The sequence below is a fragment of the Amblyomma americanum genome, chromosome 3, assembly GCF_052857255.1.
Source record: "Amblyomma americanum isolate KBUSLIRL-KWMA chromosome 3, ASM5285725v1, whole genome shotgun sequence".
In the NCBI taxonomy this organism is placed as follows: Eukaryota; Metazoa; Arthropoda; class Arachnida; order Ixodida; family Ixodidae; genus Amblyomma; species Amblyomma americanum.
In genome coordinates, this window is record NC_135499.1 from 168,422,669 (window position 1) to 168,440,604 (window position 17,936).

The 17,936-nt window shown below is 48.9% G+C and overlaps 2 protein-coding genes and 5 non-coding genes across 7 annotated transcripts; all 7 read left to right on the forward strand.

Annotated features, from left to right (window-relative positions):
* Window positions 1–3,334: 3,334 nt before the first annotated feature.
* On the forward strand, window positions 3,335–7,745 carry LOC144123457 (uncharacterized). Its single transcript, XM_077656280.1, has 3 exons — window positions 3,335–3,443; window positions 4,670–4,945; window positions 6,420–7,745. The coding sequence occupies exons 2-3, from the start codon at window positions 4,672–4,674 to the stop codon at window positions 6,665–6,667; spliced, it is 522 nt and encodes a 173-aa protein (XP_077512406.1). The 5' UTR covers window positions 3,335–3,443; window positions 4,670–4,671; the 3' UTR covers window positions 6,668–7,745.
* Window positions 7,746–14,123: 6,378 nt separating this feature from the next.
* Window positions 14,124–14,205, forward strand: TRNAS-GCU (transfer RNA serine (anticodon GCU)). The gene has a single exon. It is a non-coding gene; the product is annotated as a tRNA-Ser (tRNA).
* A 76-nt stretch (window positions 14,206–14,281) lies between these two features.
* TRNAS-GCU (transfer RNA serine (anticodon GCU)) lies at window positions 14,282–14,363 on the forward strand. The gene has a single exon. It is a non-coding gene; the product is annotated as a tRNA-Ser (tRNA).
* A 76-nt stretch (window positions 14,364–14,439) lies between these two features.
* Window positions 14,440–14,521, forward strand: TRNAS-GCU (transfer RNA serine (anticodon GCU)). Its single transcript has one exon. It is a non-coding gene; the product is annotated as a tRNA-Ser (tRNA).
* A 76-nt stretch (window positions 14,522–14,597) lies between these two features.
* On the forward strand, window positions 14,598–14,679 carry TRNAS-GCU (transfer RNA serine (anticodon GCU)). Its single transcript has one exon. It is a non-coding gene; the product is annotated as a tRNA-Ser (tRNA).
* A 76-nt stretch (window positions 14,680–14,755) lies between these two features.
* On the forward strand, window positions 14,756–14,837 carry TRNAS-GCU (transfer RNA serine (anticodon GCU)). Its single transcript has one exon. It is a non-coding gene; the product is annotated as a tRNA-Ser (tRNA).
* Window positions 14,838–14,974: 137 nt separating this feature from the next.
* On the forward strand, window positions 14,975–17,570 carry LOC144124248 (uncharacterized). Its single transcript, XM_077656890.1, has 2 exons — window positions 14,975–15,797; window positions 17,566–17,570. Exons 1-2 carry the CDS (start codon window positions 14,975–14,977, stop codon window positions 17,568–17,570), a joined length of 828 nt encoding a protein of 275 aa, XP_077513016.1.
* The last annotated feature ends 366 nt before the right edge of the window (window positions 17,571–17,936 follow it).

The following is a 17,936-nucleotide window of genomic DNA, read 5'->3' on the forward strand; positions in this document are numbered from 1 at the left end:
GAAAAACTACCCCGCGCGGACTCCATCCTTCTACGTACGGGGCGTTCTCGTCCTAATCTGCATAACGGTCTTCCTCACTTTCGGCCGGAATTTTTTTTTTTCCTCCTACCGAGCGCTAATGCGCTTGATTGTCTCCGTGGCCGAAACAGCACTGCTAACATTCCACGTCGTTTTCCCTTTGGCGAGCGGCTCTTCTTCGAGGACGAGCAGCAGTCATTTGAGACTCGTTCTTAGCGCGGCCCCCGTCTGATGGACTTCTTATCGTTGGTTTGGCGAGAAACTTCCTCCCGACATTAGGAGCCGTCACTGCCGCCCGCGGTTCGCTCCTACTTCTGCGGAGACCGCCCGCCGGACGAGGAAGTGTGCACAGAGTAGCATTGCGAAACGGTGAAGATGAGTTTGCATACATTAGTCGGAAGAAACAAAGCGACATCGGGAAGGCATTTGGTTCGCGAATTCTCGTATCTGTATTTTTTGCCTTTTCTCGCAATCTTCTTTTGTGGTAGTTCATGCGAACTTGAAGAACAGGTCCGTGGCTCACCTCTAACCAGCAGTCTTCTTTTTCTTACTCAGCTCCTCGAGCCCTAAAGTACATGAAGGAATTCCGCGGCTGTTCTTTTACGTACTGGAAAAGAGTTGAATTACACTGTTGGCAGTACAATCTGATTACTGTAATCGCTGAACGGTTAGAGCAAAACTTTTGGGTAGATTTTATTTTTTTTTTATCGGCCGATGATTATCAGGAATAATGCGTCGGTGAAACGTATCCTTTCGTGTTTGTGGTGAACATTCATGACTGCTCGAGAAAAATGTTTCCAGAACGGCCATGCCAGCGCCGCGTTTGTGGCACGTTGATGGAAAAACCATGTGCAAGTTTTGTTCAGTAACCAGAAAATATATTGAAGAATACAATTTACAAGAGATGCGGAAACATTAGGGGGCATTTGTATCTTCATAAAAAGTGCTTGTATCTATCTTCCCTCCTCTCATAAAGCTCCCGTTGAACCACCCTAAGAGCGAGTGCCTAATTTAGTGACAGTGACAGTGCCTAAATTTAGGTCAGGTAGCAGTTGGTAACCGCTGAGGGTAACCTGCGTATATTCACAGAAGAGAAGCTTGGCGGAAACACGCATGTAGCCGCGCCATTAAAATGTCAAGTGTATGTTGTCGGCTACTATGTATGCGCACCTTGCTGTGGAGACACACAGAAGTCGCCTTCTACGATCTGTAAGCTTACAGAAAATGCCCATTCAAACGATAAGACGATGCGTCACCCTTCTTGACGAAAGCGGTAGACACCGACCCAAAGAAGGGAGATGGAGAGACGTTTCGGTTCCCGCATGGGGGCCTTGTTCACACTCTCGAAACGTCTCTCCACCTGTATTCTTTCGGTCGGTGCCTTCCACTTTCGTCGTTCACCATCCCGGCCGGACGACATTCCGCCAAGCCCTTCACTTCAATGCGTTACCCTTCTGCGGCCATTGTATCTCCTCTGTCACGGAAAAAAATAGGCACAGAAATAAACTCTCACACACTTAAACAGCGAATCTGTTTACATTGTAAAAGTCTTTTTAATGCAGTAGTATTATAAGTCACATGGGGCTATCATGCGTCGTCCGTCATAGAATTCGCCCATTGGCTGCTTCGTAGTGACTTAACCAGACCAGAGCATTCTTATTGGCTGGAGGAAAGTGACATCACCAGAATGGATCATTCCCATTGGTTGGACAGAAGTGACGTCACCAAACCGGATGTGACGTCACTTTCAGTAAAGGAATCAATAGCTGGTAATGCTACGGCATTGCCAACACTTAGTGGAAATAGGTGTTCCTGTGAATTTTGTTGTTTTTAAAGACTCATCACTGGCTATGAGCGCTTTATGAATCGCGCCAAAAAGGCGGAATTGCTATATTTGCGCATTAAAGTGATGGTGATAGCAATGACGACCGTGCCCTTAAAAACGGATCGTCATCGCCTCTTGGCGCACTGGAGCCAGGAAAAAGGAAAAACAATAAAGCAGCAAAACAGGAACGAGAAATGCTGCAGGTTAGCTCACTTCACAGTTAAACGTGCCCATTTCGTTCACTCAGCGCTCAAGTCATGATTCGATGTGAAAGTCATGGCTCCAAGATTTGATAGGAGCATTGTGCCTGTTAAAACGCAATATGTTCCACCATTAACTGTATGACATGTTGTGATCGGGGCCTGCACTCATGTGCAGCCAGATACCTGTGGCCATTGCGATCAGCCCGCGAGAAGCTGACTACTATCTGTTGACCACGTTGTCGACATGTGCAAACGATCGTATACTAACAGGTGGTAATCAGAGAGCATTTTCTCTCAGGAAAATGCATTCACCGATGGCATATGAATGCTGTTCTGGTGGGCCTAAGTCGCGAGGTACAACTATAGCCATCCGACACAAGCAAAAAAGCCTGAGCTATTTCGTAGCTATAGAAGTTTTATTAAGCAAGAAAAACAGTGTCATACACACTCACCAAATTGAAACTTACACGATGTATGCCGGCATCTGACACAGCAAGGTCCCTATAACATGCAAATTATTTTCTTCTTATGATAGATTTTAAATATTATAAGGTATGAAGGTGCCTGATTTTTTTGGCGGGGCTGTTCTTACAATACAGAGGATACTGTCTGCGACGTATAGGAACACAAAAAGCGTCAGTTCGTCATCGTCAGGAACGCGGCTTCAGAAAAAATTAGGTCTTATGAGAACAAAGCTGCGCTTATTCGAAGAGTTACCTCAAATACCGAGCTTGCAGCGAACATCGCGGGGTGGGTGGGTGGGTGGGGGGGGGGGGGGGGGGGTATGCATTTAGTGTGAATTTAAACTATTAAAGCGAACAAGTATAGCGGATTCGCAGGCAGAAAATGTGCAGTCTTTGTTTCTTCGTAACATGTTGTTCATAGACGCTTACCGAACAGCAGAGTCCAAAGGAAAATTTTGTAGTTAGAGCGTAGCGAACCAGTTGGCCAGTCCACGTCAGTTTAAAAAAGGAGACAAAACGCGTACTGAGCTCACGGTTGCCTTTTGATTTTTTCAGCAGCACCACAGTGCTTGGCCCGCAAGGAAAAGAAAAACCACGATATAAACGACGATTGGATTTTCGAGCTTTTCATTTTTCACCAAAATGCTGTCTGTTATTTTACTGTAAATATTCTTCTGTCGTTTTCATTGATACATTTTTCAAAATTCACGCTTGATGCTAAAATTTTGTCGTAATCTTTATGGAAATTTTCTTGTTTATGCCACTTCACCTTGGCCACTCCCCCCGCGAGGGTATGTGCCATATTTACTGAGGCAAATAAGAAGAAGAGTGAATTTACGTCGGGCATTTGTGCAGGGTTCAATCCAACGTATCACCACCGGTCGCCATGACAAGCGCAAAATTTCTTGCCTGAAAGGGATAAATCCTCGAAAAGTAAGCACCTACAGTGTTCATTCCGCTGTGCGAAAGTGGTTTGCCCAACGCTTTTATACCACGAAGACGCAAGCTTGACTTCTTCGCATCAGAGCTGCAACTGGTCTTCGCGGACCTAGTGTGTTCGAGAATAAGATGCGACATCAACTGCTAGAAAACTGTTTGACATCAAAAAATGTTAGCTTTGTCTACACTGCGATAGATCGCCACCCACCTCTTGGGCTCCAAGTGCTCGCCAGAAGTGAGAAAGGGTTGTTTCGGTGACTTAAGACTTTTTCATTTTCACGTATGTAAAAATAATCAGATCGCTTGCATTCTTCAGTGCTGAGCCGGTCAGCATCTTTCAGCTTTGTGCTTGTGCGTACTTCACATAGCGTTAGTATGGACAGTGAGGCCACGGACCACAGCAACAGCATAAGTACTGGTGCTACATACCTCCACTCCGCGAATTGTTTAGCATTACCGACGCCTTTTGACATAGCGGCTGTGCTTCGCGAACTCCCGCCACAGGCGGTCAGACAAGAGCAGTTACTCTCCCAACGAACACAAGAAGTCAGGTCGGATACTCCGGCCTCCGCTCTAACCTGCCACGCCAGTCTCTTGTGAAAGGACGATGACGAAAGATGTAGCCGAAACATACGACATGCAAAGCCACAATACGAAAAAGACATAGTTGTCTTCTGTCTGTGTGCATCATGCGTTTGCCTGTGATTTTCACTGTAACTCATCCCTATCTAGGCCAATATTAACGCGATAGCATTAACTGCCCCGTTCAGCGTTGTCAGCGTTGTCGGCGTTGTGAGTGAAAAATCACGGGCTTGGCTCTAGCAGGTGGTCTGCAGAGAGCAGGAGGCAGCGGCTAGCTAGGTCACGTGACCTTGCGACGTCATCAAAACCTGTTCACCGGATAGTGAGCAAACTGCCCAACATGGCAGATGGCAGTTAAACTAATGATTGGCCGCTTGGCAATAGCAACCTGGCCCGCACAAGGCCCACTGCTCGGAGCACCTGTCATCGCAGGGCAGTGGTGCATCGCTCAACCGCTGCACCACTGCGCCAGGAGGGGTATGATGACTCCCAGGGATCTATGAATGTAAAGTAGAGAACGACCTTCTTCATATATGGGAATTAATCCATTACGCTGTCGCGTCACACCCTAAAGCGGAGCTTGAGTGTCCCCTTCAATTCAAGCTCTCATCTTTTCCGCTGACCTCCCTCGCGGTCAGCCATGTGCCCCACGTGTGGCATCTGCATCGAGTCCCTGCGGAAGCGCGGCCCGCCCGTGGCGCCGCTGTGCGGCCACGTGTTCCACGGACCCTGCCTGGCGCAGTGGTGTGAGGCCCATGATTCGGAGAACGCTCCGTGCCCGCAGTGCAGGCTGCCCGTCCGGCAGGAGGACCTGCGCAGGCTGTTCCTCGACGACCACCGGCCCCGCCGCAAGAAGAAGCGCCGCCACCCACAGACCAGCAGCGCTGAGGACGCCGTAGAGGACGCCACGTTCGGTGAGTCTCCGCGTCCGCTGTCCTCCCTCTTCCAAAAGGCATTAACGCTTTGGTCGATTTCTACAGGCGCGGACAAAATTAAACGAAGCAAGCTATTTTCTTTGAACCTTATTCACGAGATGCTTAATTGGAATTGCCACCTAGTCGTATGTTCATGCTGCCAGTGCACGTTGGTAATGAAGGCGTGATTGCACTTGGAACAGCACAGCGCGCTCCGTTTACTTATGTCCGCATCTGTAAGCTAGCGTCTAAGGAGACTCCCTCAAGCAGAATTTTTCATTTGCCTGGAGTAGCGGAGATAGCGCGGTCATTCCTCCAAATTTTAATGTGATAGTATTGAGGCCTCAAGGGGCCAATGTTCGTCAACTCTCCCATTGGCTGAAGTGAAGTGACGTCACTAGGCCGGAGCATTACCACTGCTACGAGGAAAATGACGTCCCCAGACGAAAGCATTCCTTTTGGCTCGAGAGAATTGATGTCACCAGGTTAGAAGTGGCGTCAATTCCGGTAAGGGCATTACCAGTTGCTAATGTGTGGCATTATCAATACATAAAGGAATAAGGTGTCCCTGCGAGTTTTTTGCAGCGATCTCTGATGTCTTCGCTGTAATTCCTTTTGCTCTACGTAGCACTATGTGTCTCTTCTGCTTACGTGGCAAGCCAATCTAGTAGTAAGCACCCATTTGGCACCGACTGACGTAGCTTTTATGGTGGCAAGAATTGTTATCCGCCAACTGTGAGAGACAACCAAGTTGTGACGGCGCTCTGCAAAGACCAGCGACGTTTCCGGCACCTGGTACACTGTGAGGACCATGAGTCGGGGTATATATCGGCCTCCTGTGAATCTACTCAAACATGCGCCTTTGTCGCGATGAGTCTCAGGGAAGCTACGTTAAAGCACTTGAAGGCTGACCTCTTACATGCGTGTAAGTTTTACCCCAAGAAAATTTCACCTTGAAAATATGTGGCGTGCGAGCATGTCCAAAATTCTCGAACAAATATTGTAAATATTGATCAATTATAAGATTCTGTTGTGGCATAATTGAAGGTAATGGTCCATTCTTCTGACATGTAACAAAATCTTTCTTTTAACGTTTTTCGACCTATCGCATCGAGCAGTTAAGACTGCTATAAAAATGTGGAACGCTTTTGACGATAGCCAAAAGGTTAATCGCAAAGAAATTGCAAGACTGCCGTCGTGTGGTCTGAGGATATATTGATTGTTATATTGAAATCTTATGAAGCAATTGCCTTCATTAACTTTTTCGCTCTCAAAACTGCTTTTGTCCAGAATTGTTGGGTATGTGTTACAAGAGCAACTGTTTTTTTTTTTTCATGCTTGAGTGGTTAACAGTGCTGAGCAAACAACGAGGGCGAAGGAGGAAGTGACACGACGAGCTCATTGTTGCCCAGTTTGTTCCTTGTTTTCCCGCCGTAATCACTTTATTCTGGTTTCTCCCTGTCTTTGGCTGTAGCCACTCCGGAAAATGTATCCACGGAGGACGTGTCCGGCACCAGGTCTCCGTCGCCTTCGGCTAATGAGACGTGGGTGTTCCCGCCCGAGTCGGCGACGTTCCTCGACCACTTCCTGATGCTCGTGTCTGACGTGAACTCGTTGGGCCGTGAGGCGGCGCACAAAATCAGGCTCAGCGTGCAGCAGCTCGAAGAAGAGTTCCTCAGGGGCGTCGGAGAAGTCGCCCTGCGACTCAGCTCCTGCCGCTAGCGTCGCCACGGGTCCTGCTTGCCAGCCGCGAAGGCCTGATCGGCGAGCCGCCAGATCAACCAAAATCATCGACTACAGCAAAATCGCTTTCGCAGATTCAGTGGACCATGTGATAGCCGGCACGTGACTCTGCAGCACTGCTGCCGGAAGAATCAAGTTTGGGACTAAATGCAAGAAGCGTACTAGGAACGCGAGAATTAATGAGTGTCAGCTGAGCGTCTGCACCTGTCTGTGGCCTTGTGCTTTGTCTATCAGTATTTTGTTAGTTTGCGCTAAATTCAACTTTTGAAGAGTCGCTGTCCATTCGCACGTGTACACTGCGCTGTATTCATGGGGATTAGCTAACACGACGATGTTGTGTGCATAGCGTATGGTTGTTTTAATGCAGCTGTTGTCGCGAACAGTCGAGCGCGGAGAGGGCAAGATTTCAGTAATTTGCATGTTTTATTTCAATCGCTGCAAGTTGATAAAAATATAGCTTGGTAGCAACCTCTATTGAAAGCTCGTGGTACCTTTTGGGAGATGGCCCTCGGGAATAATGCATTCTTCATTTTGCGTACTACTGACCAGAAGGAAGTTCCAGAATTCGAGACCAAAAAGCTCATCTGCATCTTAAGGAACCAGGTGGATAGTTAAATGTGGGTGCCGCGTCTGCATGAGTTCTTAATATTGCTAACTAAATTGTTTAGGATGCATCTAGGTGCATCTAGCACATTCTGACGCCTGAAATATTCAGCCTTTGTTTTCAAGAGTAAACGCGTCGTGAAGTTGCACACGTATTGAGCATCATTTCATGCCTGTCTAAGAAGCCACCTCTATTTCAAAGTTCTTATTTCAATATTTCAACCTGCTGCTACTCCTCAGCAGTGCACCCACACCTTCCGCACAGTGGATTGTAAGTGAATTAGATCTGATTATCTGATTTTTGTAAGTCTCGAGTATCATGCCTCCGTTCGTACCTTTCACTGCATACTACCGCTTATAAAGTGCAGCACTGAAAAATGGGGGCTGGGTTATTTGCCATGAAGGCTCAGTGCAAGACATTTTTAGCATCAGAACAGGGGACATTCCTAGCTGCTATGATAGTTTCGTGATGTGAATGTTCATAACAACTGAGTGAACATAACGAAGTCGAGAACACATTGCTCCGTGATCTGTAACCAAATAAAGACTGTTAATGGAACAACAACAGATGTTTTAAACCTTCCACAAAGTTAGTCTTTCCTTTTGTGTGGAGGGTTTCCTAACAGTGCGGCATTTTAAAAGCAAACTGCTAGCAATAGCCTTTTGTGATAAAAATCAGTTTAAAAAAAAACATCATCGCCAACTCACATCATCGCCAACTCACATCATCGCCAATAAGCAAACGCCTAAAATATGCCCAGCTTATCCAGTTCGCTGCAAGGCACACTAACAAAATTCACAGGGACGCCTAATTACCTTGTGCGTTGGCAGTGCGGCCGCATTAGCAGCTGTTGATGCCTTCACCAGAAATGACGTCACTTGCGGTCTGGCGACGTCAATTCCTTCCGGCCAATGGGCGGAATTTAAGATCGGTGACGCATTTCGGCCTTTTAATGCTTTTGCGTTAAAATGCTAAGTACTCACTTTAAGGGGCCGAGGTATAATTTATATTTAATTCCTTAAAATGGCTTCTAAACCCTGAAGTAACCCCAAATTATTAAACTGAATTCCCACATCCTGTTATGTAACAATAAATGTATCAGCTCTCCCAACAGCCTTTGAATACTTTGCTCGTTTTTATTTCCTCGAAACTGCAGAACACAATGTTCCGCAGGCAGTAATCTGGCCACAGCTGCTCGCTATTGCCATTACACGTTCCCGTAAATAGTTTCTTAGTTAATTTTACCTTTGCCTCAAAATAAATCATGCCCTTTGCCACAGCTGCTAACAGCATCCCACAAAGGAAGAAGATGACCTGCAGCGCCACTTATGACCATCTCTTCGCGGCCTCCGATGCTCGTCTTCTTCGGTGCAGTGCGCAAATTTTGTCCTGCATATTGTGCGTTTCAATTAAGCCCGTCAGATCTAATTACGGAGGCTCGCGCGCACCCAAAAAGAAGAGGAACGCACAAATCAAAGCCTTCTCCCAAGGGAAGCGAACGCAACGTAGCATAGCGCGAGAGGAGGTTTGGGGGGGGGGGGGGGGGGGGGGAGCAATGAGATAAATCGTCAAGCAGGAGGAAGAGGATCCTCTTCGAAATGAGCAAATAGCGAAGAAGGAGCGAAAGGCGCAGCGCCAGTGAAAGCCGCGTCGGGGCTCGTTGAAGAAGAAAGAGCTCGCGGCGAACTTTCCCAGCGGGTATTCCCGCACTTGCAGTACATCCCCCCCCCCCCCCCCCGCTTCACCAGTGCACGTATTCACCGCGGCGCGATCGCAGCAAAAACAAACCGCCGCGGCGCCATCTCTCCGAAACAGGTGAACCGGCGCTGAAGAAAAATATAAAGCGAAACGAAACGAAGTCTCACACGTGCAAAAAGAAACAAGCGAAACGGCAACTTCCCAGCGCACTAGGAGCGGCCTCATCCTCGGCTCGAGTCCGTTAACTAATCTCGAGCGCTAATAAAAAGCTTAATTAATTACGAGAGCAGCGTCGGGAGGGGGAGATATTGCTCGGGCATCGGCGCCACGCGGGCTTAGCCCCGCCGGCGCGCCAGCCGGCCGAGTCCTGCAGTATCAACAAACACTTGGCAGTAATCTGCTTAAGCGATGCTCCGGGGGTCTCTGCCTTGTGCCATTCCTTCTCCTTTGGCGCAGCCAGCCAGCCTAGCGCGCCGGTACCTTCTGTGCGCTCGAAGCTGTCTTTTCAAATCTGATTCAATCGGAGAGGTGCTCCGCCTTGTTTGGCCAGCCCTCCGGCGCTGACCCCAGCTGTATCGGCGCGAGCCGGTTTCGGAAACACTACTCGACCGCCCCTCGTCATTCCCCATATCCTCCCAGACGCACGCACACGCAGGCGTAGATGCGTCTTGACGTCGGCTAAGGCGCAAATTTCCAGCGGAAGACAAGTTCAAAGCAACGAAAAGGCTCTTGGGTTAAGCAAGAAGTGGAGCCCTCTAGCAGAGTTTCGTTGATTTGCTGTTGGGCCTAATACTGAAGGCGAATGTAAGCATACATGAAGTTGACCAACTCGGAAGTAAACGTAATGTAAGCAACTGTAACTATTTAATACTAAACAGTAAGCGATTTAACTGTTTAACGTCACTCAGTGCCCACCCTTCCAGGTGACTGTGTTCAATGCGCTCTTATGGGGTTTCTGTATCTTCGCTGATTAAAGCTGCCATTTTCTTAATATTACTTATGTGAAGTTGCCTCTTTTCTCTTTCCCTTTCTTTTTTCCTTTTTTTCTTCTTTTTTTGTTTCCGCTTTTGTATCTGAGACTTTACTTCCTCCTTCGGCGCTTCAAGTGCAGTGAAGACCACGTACAGGCACATATCCGGCACGTGCAAGGCTATGTGTGACTCGGCCATTCATATGTCTGACTCGGCCACATTGGAGAAAAGGGAAAGGGAAAGTAGAAGGAGAGTGAGGGTGAGAATGGAGCGTGATGTTGTCATAATACAATTAATTTCTTGGAGTGAATTGCAGAACAAATCCCTTTGCCATGGATCTCCAGTTATTCTTGTCCTATATGCCAGCTGATAATTTCATATTGTCCCGTTGTGGTGACGGGAGTCCAGGCAGAGACGAAGACGGCGAAAGAAGGTTTCCAGAAGAAAGTGTTTACTGGGCTTACTTGCGCCCACAAAAAACTGAACTTTCGGAACTTTCGGCGCCGGCGAAAGTAACAAGCGTGCTCGGCGGTCGTCGAACAGAATGCCCACCTCTCTCGGCCGTGCTCAATTTAAAGCAGATAGCGAACTTTCGAGATGCGGCGTGCAAAGCTACCACATCAGTCTGGAACAACGTAGAATCGGCTCCGCATGGATGCGATCAATCGAGATAAATCTGGTCGCGTCTCGCATCACAAACTAAGCGATAAAGCCGCGTGCCGGTATCTTTGAACATTGAACAAACACTACAAAGATTCGCGGCATTATCATCCTCCACCTTGGCTTCCTAACGCCCGTTGATGCTGTTTGCCATCTCCCCGTATTCACTCCGTTCTCCTAAGGGAGCGTCGGTTACCTGCTCTCCGTTTTAAATCCCTTGCCCATCCCCTTCTTCATTCCAACTAAGATATCATTAACTCCTGTTTAATCTTTAACAAACTTTGCTCCTTTCCTGTCTCTTAGCTTTATTCCTTTCATTTTGGTTTCCAAGGCTCGCTGCCTTGTCCTCAGTTTAATTTTCAGCGCTTTCGTTATCCTCGACAAGTGTTCGCCCTATAAGAGAATATTGGCAAGATACAACAATTACGTACTCCCTACTTCCTGTTATTCATTACTCGAGAGTACCCTTCAAACGCACTCCACCAAATTCTAAATTTCTTATCTATTTCGCTCTCTTGCTGCCGTTCTCCAGTCACCTGGTCTAGATAGACATATTCCCAGACTTCTTGCAATACCTGGCTGCCCATCGTAAACTGTTGTTGCTTTCTAGGATTGTTTGACGTTGTTTTGGCTTTCTGCATGTTAAGTTCTAGCTTCACAGTTCTACATTGCGTAATTATATTGTAAAACTTGCGCTATTATTTCTTCCCCGAGTTGCTTTGCAGAGAAATGTCATAATCATACCGGAGGATATAGGGGGTGCTCTCTGTTACTTTATGAATTTCCCTGTGAATATCTTTTGTAGACATGCAGTGAAAAGCAGCGGAGAGATTGTGTCACGTTGCTAATTTGTATTATATCACTTTTCGTGCGGAGTACTGTGGCCGGGGTGCCGTCTACAGGCATTTTCTAGCGCTTTTAGATATGTGCCTCGTACACACACTGGTTGCGCTTCGCCTGCGTGACTGGTGCCATTTTGAGCGAACAAAATAAATTTTTGTAATCTATGAAGGTTCTACAGAGAATTATTTTTCACGCTTTTCAGCTAGCCTGTTTCCTGGAGTGAATGTGGTATTGGCCACGAGCTGCGGGAGGAAAGGGTGGTGAGAAGAATTTCTGCATTTTACAACACAGGTCGCGTTATTCTGTTTCCTTTTCCATGTTAGCAAGTTGCACATTGTGATGATGTGTCCTTGTAGTAACAGCGGTATGTTTTTTATGCTTCTGTCGCGGTGATTTTCAGTGCGGATCGATGCCACACGTACACGTCAGAGCTCAGTGCAAGCCCTTATTCCGATCATAAAGGCGGAAACCTGCGGTAATTGTGGCTATTTAGGCTGTGAATAGGAAAAAGTGCGAGTTCACACAGCCGTGTGTGCAGCAAGCATACTACAAAGCAAGATTACGTTCATGGAGTTGTCGATGAACTGCTTAGCAAGTAGCTTTGTGTCATGCAGGACCGGGCATCATCCGCGTGCGCCATCCTACTCGCCCACTCTAAAATAATTCAAGGGAGCAAGCAAACTGCGCCGCATCCGCTGGCCCAAGCCGAAGCCGGCTGGAGCGCATTGGATTTGTACTGCATCTGTGTGACTTTGCGTGCTGCACAGCTCAGCACGTCCGCGTCTTGACCGTAGAAATTCTTCTTTCAGCGGGATTTAGCGACCTGGTGATCACTCACCACTGATTATGGGCAACTTGCGCTGAAGTTTGCGGTGCCGATTGCAGCGCCATAACACACTGTCTAGTGAGAAGAGCAAGCATTTTGGGTAGTACTATTAGTACTTTTCCGCGCCACCTTCAGGCGCTTATTGGCGTGAGCCTCCGCGCTCTGTCGAAGGCGCACGTGCCGTGCGTCAGCTATCTGGGCTACGCCGAGAGAAGCTAGGCAATGAATGCTGTCAGCCAAACGCGGGTATCTAATTGCGCAGAATGTGTTCTCGCGTTTGCAGCGGCCCAAGCGGCTGACGAAAGCAGTTTTGAGTCACCGAATGGAACAATTGCAGTGCCACCTTGACAGCGCAGGTTTCCCACTGGCGCAGACGCTTCAGTGTTTAACGGCGGCAATACATGCACTGAATGACGGCTGGCAAATGTTGCCCGCTGCACCGCATTGGCGGTGCATAAAAAACGCCGTGTTATTCTGCGACAACTCGCTCACTCGGTTATATGCATTGTTGGCGTAAAAGGCAAATTAATGACTCAGATGGACTTTAAACAGGACCACAAAGCCATAAACGCGATAACTAAACGGCCGAAGACAGACTGTAAAGCAGGAGAGCGGTACACGCGGTCTTTCTTCCATCGTCACGCGGCCGCTGACGGGAGATGGCGCGCCACAGCATGTCGTTGTACCCAATAATGCCCAGTACCCTTTTCGAAAGACAGCTTGTCCTCATGATTGATTTCAGTCTAAGCTATATATTTTTTTAGATATATCATTAGCAAACAACTTCTAAGCAAAGGACAGTGACAGAATCGGTATATATTTTTGAAATATTTAACATCCTCTTTTTTATGGATTAATATAATGTTCGCATTGTACCGTGATTCCGGTGCGCTTGAAGTTGTTCCAGCTCATTATCTCCACCGTCTTTCAGCAGATCCGAAATTACTTCATCCTAGCCTGCCACATTTTTCCTCTGCATTGCATATAAGACTCATTATGTTTCCTCTTTCGTTAGCACCAGAATACTTTTTTTTGCGGCCTGACCACTCATTATAATAATTATAGTTAATTAAAGTATCAGTAACTTAAACTTACGCATTTTTCTCCTCAACGGCAATCAAAAGAAGTTTTCCGAAATTTCGTCCAACTTGCCTAGCAGAGGCGGCGATGGGTATCGCTGGAGTAGCACCTGGCTATGACGTTTCACCACGGATACTGACTCTTTTTTTTTTAATGCGACAACTCTGTGGAGCCCTTTCGCAAAAGTCGACGTCGTACGCTCTCTGAACCTTCAACTCCCAAGCGCCCCTAGTGGCACGCGCGGCAATCGCAACCGAAGAGCTCCGGCTGACGCGTTACGTGACGTCACCGCAGCACTTGCACACGCGACACTTGTACCCGTGACACTTGTGTCCGGCGCCCAGATTGCTTCTCATGCCGCGATAGCGCGATCACCGCGTGCGTCATAGCTCGTACGACGCGCCAGCTAAGTTCTGCTCCTGTTTTCTAAGCGTTCACACGAGCGTAATTCTTTTCCACGTCGTCTGGCAGTGCCGACGACACTGCGGTAGCCACCCGTCTCGCTCAGCGACCACAATAGGTTGGGCGCCAGTGCCAATGCCAGAAGCTACATCACCGCCGAGAATCTAAAACTCGATGTTGTCGCATATTTGTCACAGCACGTTGTATGGTTGTCTGCCACATTTTTGAGAGTCCAATGGGCTCTGCCCGCGTGGGTTCGAATTCTATCCTCGTCGGTGGTACTATTTTACTTCTTTTTTCAGTCCTTTTGAAAGTCTACTGGCTGCCAGCTGCGGCTGCAGTTGGTAACCGGACGAGGTGGCCGAGTGGTTAAGGCGATGGACTGCTAATCCATTGGGCTCTGCCCGCGTGGGTTCGAATCCCATCCTCGTCGGAGGTGCTCTTTTGCTTCTTTTTTCAGCCCTTTTGAAAGTCTACTGGCTGCCAGCTGGGGCTCCAGTCGGTATCCGGGCGAGGTGGCCGAGAGGTTAAGGCGATGGACTGCTAATCCATTGGGCTCTGCCCGCGTGGGTTCGAATCCCATCCTCGTCGGAGGTGCTCTTTTGCTTCTTTTTTCAGCCCTTTTGAAAGTCTACTGGCTGCCAGCTGCGGCTGCTCTCGGTATCCGGGCGAGGTGGCCGAGAGGTTAAGGCGATGGACTGCTAATCCATTGGCCTCTGCCCGCGTGGGTTCGAATCCCATCCTCGTCGGAGGTGCTCTTTTGCTTCTTTTTTCAGCCCTTTTGAAAGTCTACTGGCTGCCAGCTGGGGGTGCAGTCGGTATCCGGGCGAGGTGGCCGAGAGGTTAAGGCGATGGACTGCTAATCCATTGGGCTCTGCCCGCGTGGGTTCGAATCCCATCCTCGTCGGAGGTGCTCTTTTGCTTCTTTTTTCAGCCCTTTTGAAAGTCTACTGGCTGCCAGCTGGGGGTGCAGTCGGTATCCGGGCGAGGTGGCCGAGAGGTTAAGGCGATGGACTGCTAATCCATTGGGCTCTGCCCGCGTGGGCTCGAATCCCATCCTCGTCGGAGGTGCTCTTTTGCTTCTTTTTTCAGCCCTTTTGAAAGTCTACTGGCTGCCAGCTGGGGGTGCAGTCGGTATCCGGGCGAGGTGGCCGAGAGGTGGCATTCCACTTCCGGCCACCGAGCGTGACGGACGTGTTATCATGAGCTCCGTCGGAGCGGTTTCAGCGGCCCAGTCGGGCCGCGGTAACAGGTTTTTTGCGGCTACTGCCGAAGATTATCAGGTTATTCTGCCCAATCTGCCATCCGGACGCATCGTCGCCAACACCGTTTTCATGCACGGCGATCCAAGAGCCCGGCCCTATCGTGTTGAAGACTACCGGGACACTTTGGCCAACCTTGGTGCGCTTCCCGACGTTGTGGCGTTGGGGGCGTATCAAATGAACCACGTGTGGGCTGTGACAATGACAACTGCTGATGCTGCTCAGAAGTTGCTTTTGGCCGTCGACGTGAAGGTAAAGGATCGCCCATGTTTGCTCATTGATCCGAATAACCGAGAGGTTCGTGTAAAGCTGCACTGGTTGCTGCATGGCGTTACCGACGAAGACGTTCGCGTGGCACTGTCGCCCTACGGGAAGGTGTTAGAAGTGACACGGGAGAAGTGGCGGGCGCTCGGTGTCACTGAAAAAGGGTCGACGACTCGTACAGTTGGACTAAAATTGCATGCCGACCTCAAAATAGACGATATTCCGCATCAGCTCAAGATAGCCGGAGAGCTAACTCTTGTTGTTGTGCCGGGCCGCGCTCCTCTGTGTCTGCGCTGCAAGAGCACCGGGCACATTCGTCGCGACTGCAAAGTGCCGCGCTGTAGTCGTTGTCGTCGTTTCGGCCACGTCGATGCTGACTGCGCAAAGACGTACGCCAGCGTAGCCGGACCAGTGCAGGCAAACGACATATCGGACCGCCTGATGGACGAGGAAGACTCAGAGGAAACAGCAAGGACGAGCCGTAACCTGGTTACGCAAGGTGCATCGTCGAACTTTCAAGGGGAACAACTAATTGACGGTGGGGATAAACCCGCAGACAAGCGGCGACATGACGAAGCAGAAGGCGGGAACGAGAAGGATGAGGCAAGCACTACGGGCCACCCCTCTCCCGGAGGAGGCGAGAAACCACCCACCGAGCCGGCACCAGTCACCGTGATGGACAGCGACAGTATTAGTGCCGCTGCAAAGCGACCTCACGACGCAGGCGAAAATGGGAAGGAGCTTAGTGTCGTTGCTGCAGACGAGCCGCCAGCCAAGACGACTGTTGGACGGCGTCCTTCATTTCGACCGCTGCCGAACACTTCGGCGGCGCGCAAGACGGCGGAAACGCCGCCTATGCCGCCGTGAGGACCGCCCTGTGCTAGCACACTCCGGATCAAACCGCAGTTGTGAGGTAAGCGCCATGCCCCCGGTTTTCTTTCCCGCCTTGCTATGATGACTATGGATAAGTCCATTCGCGTGGCAACATTAAATGTCCGAGGGCTTGCCTCAAGGAGGAAGCAGAGTCAACTGTACCGCCTGTTAAGCGACTTTGACCTTGACATTCTAGCAGTGCAGGAGACGAAAGTCGAGGGCGACGTGGAAACCGGGGGCATGGTGCAGCAATTCGTAGCGCGATACTGTGCTATTGTGAGCCATTCCGTGGGATATTCTTCAGGCTGCGCATTGTTGGTCCGACATAGTCTAGGAGCTAAAATAGAAGCCGTTACGTCATGCACGTCAGGACGGTTTATTGTATGTGATTTCTTGTTGTCGTCCTTGGAGTGGCGTGTAATCTGTTTGTATGCGCCGACTGTTGCCGGGGAAAGGTGCAGGTTTTTTGAACAGCTAAAACAGTATACCCAGTGTAATAGGTTGGTCATTCTTATTGGTGATTTCAACTGCGTTCTTTCATCCCGGGACAAAACTAGCACCCGACCGTACAAGGATGCAAGCACGACTGCCCTAAATGAAATAATAGGGAACAGTAGTTTGGCGGATGTGGCTGAATGCCTTGGTGGTGGAAGAAATACGCAGTACACCCATTTTCAGGCTTCGAGCCACGCTCGTTTGGATAGAGCATACGTAAGCCTTGATTTGGTACCCTTTTGCAAGGAGTACCGAGTGAGCGCTGTTTCATTTACTGATCACTGCTTAGTCAGTTTTCTAGTAGCAAGCACGAAAGAAAGGAAAAGAAGCTTCGAGTGGCAGTTATGGAAATTGAATTCAAAATTACTGGATGATGAAATTTTTATGGCAGACGTGACGACGCAAGTTGATGCAATGAAACATATGGGGAATACGACGTACAGAGAAAAATGGGAGAACTTCAAGCAGACAGTTAAAATGAAAGCATTGGAGCGGGCGAGCGCTATACGCAGACAAAAGGGGGCAGAGGAAAAAACGATGCGCAGAAACTTGGAAAAATTGATCAGTGAAGAGTGTAGTAGACCCGGCATGTTCATGGACGATATTCGCGCACTAAAGCATAAAATAGAACAGTTCGACATCGAAAGATACCACGGTGCTCTGGTGCGAGCGAGAGCTGAAAAGCTGATAGCGGGGGAAGTTTCATCAAAAAGAGCGTTGGGCGCAGAAAAGTGGCACGCGCGGCGCAATCAGATAGTGGAAATTGAAGTTGGTGGAAAAGTTAGTGACACAGCAGAAGATATTGAGCGCGCTTTCTTCGAGCACTACAGTGGGTTATTTGCCAACTGCTCAGTTGACATTGATCGTTTCAAGAAGGACTTCCTTTGGTTGATGCCCAGCCTAGGCGACAGTAGGGAGGAACTATTGGAGGCAGCTATCTCAGTAGAGGAGGTGGAAAACGCTATTGAAAGCTTGCAGCCGGGGAAGTCTCCGGGCCCGGATGGTCTGACCTCAGCCTTTTACAAACGTCTAAAAGGAATTTCACCAGTTTTAGCTGCTGTCTATAATGAGGCATTCGATCTCAATGTACTGCCGCCGTCCTTCACATCCTCCCACACTGTTCTTATACCGAAATCAGAAGACCCCTCTGTATTGCGCAGAGTAACTTCTTACCGTCCAATTTGCCTCACAAATGGAGACTATAAGATAATGATGAAAATTTTGGCTAAGCGATTGCAGACAGTCATTACTGACCTGGTGGGGCCGCATC

Coding starts and splice junctions, on each gene's coding strand:
- LOC144123457 (XM_077656280.1), top strand. CDS start 4,672: ATGTGCCCCACGTGTGGCATCTGCATCGAGTCCCTGCGGAAGCGCGGC. Junction 4,946..6,419: donor CGTAGAGGACGCCACGTTCG/GTGAGTCTCCGC, acceptor CTTTGGCTGTAG/CCACTCCGGAAAATGTATCC.
- LOC144124248 (XM_077656890.1), top strand. CDS start 14,975: ATGAGCTCCGTCGGAGCGGTTTCAGCGGCCCAGTCGGGCCGCGGTAAC.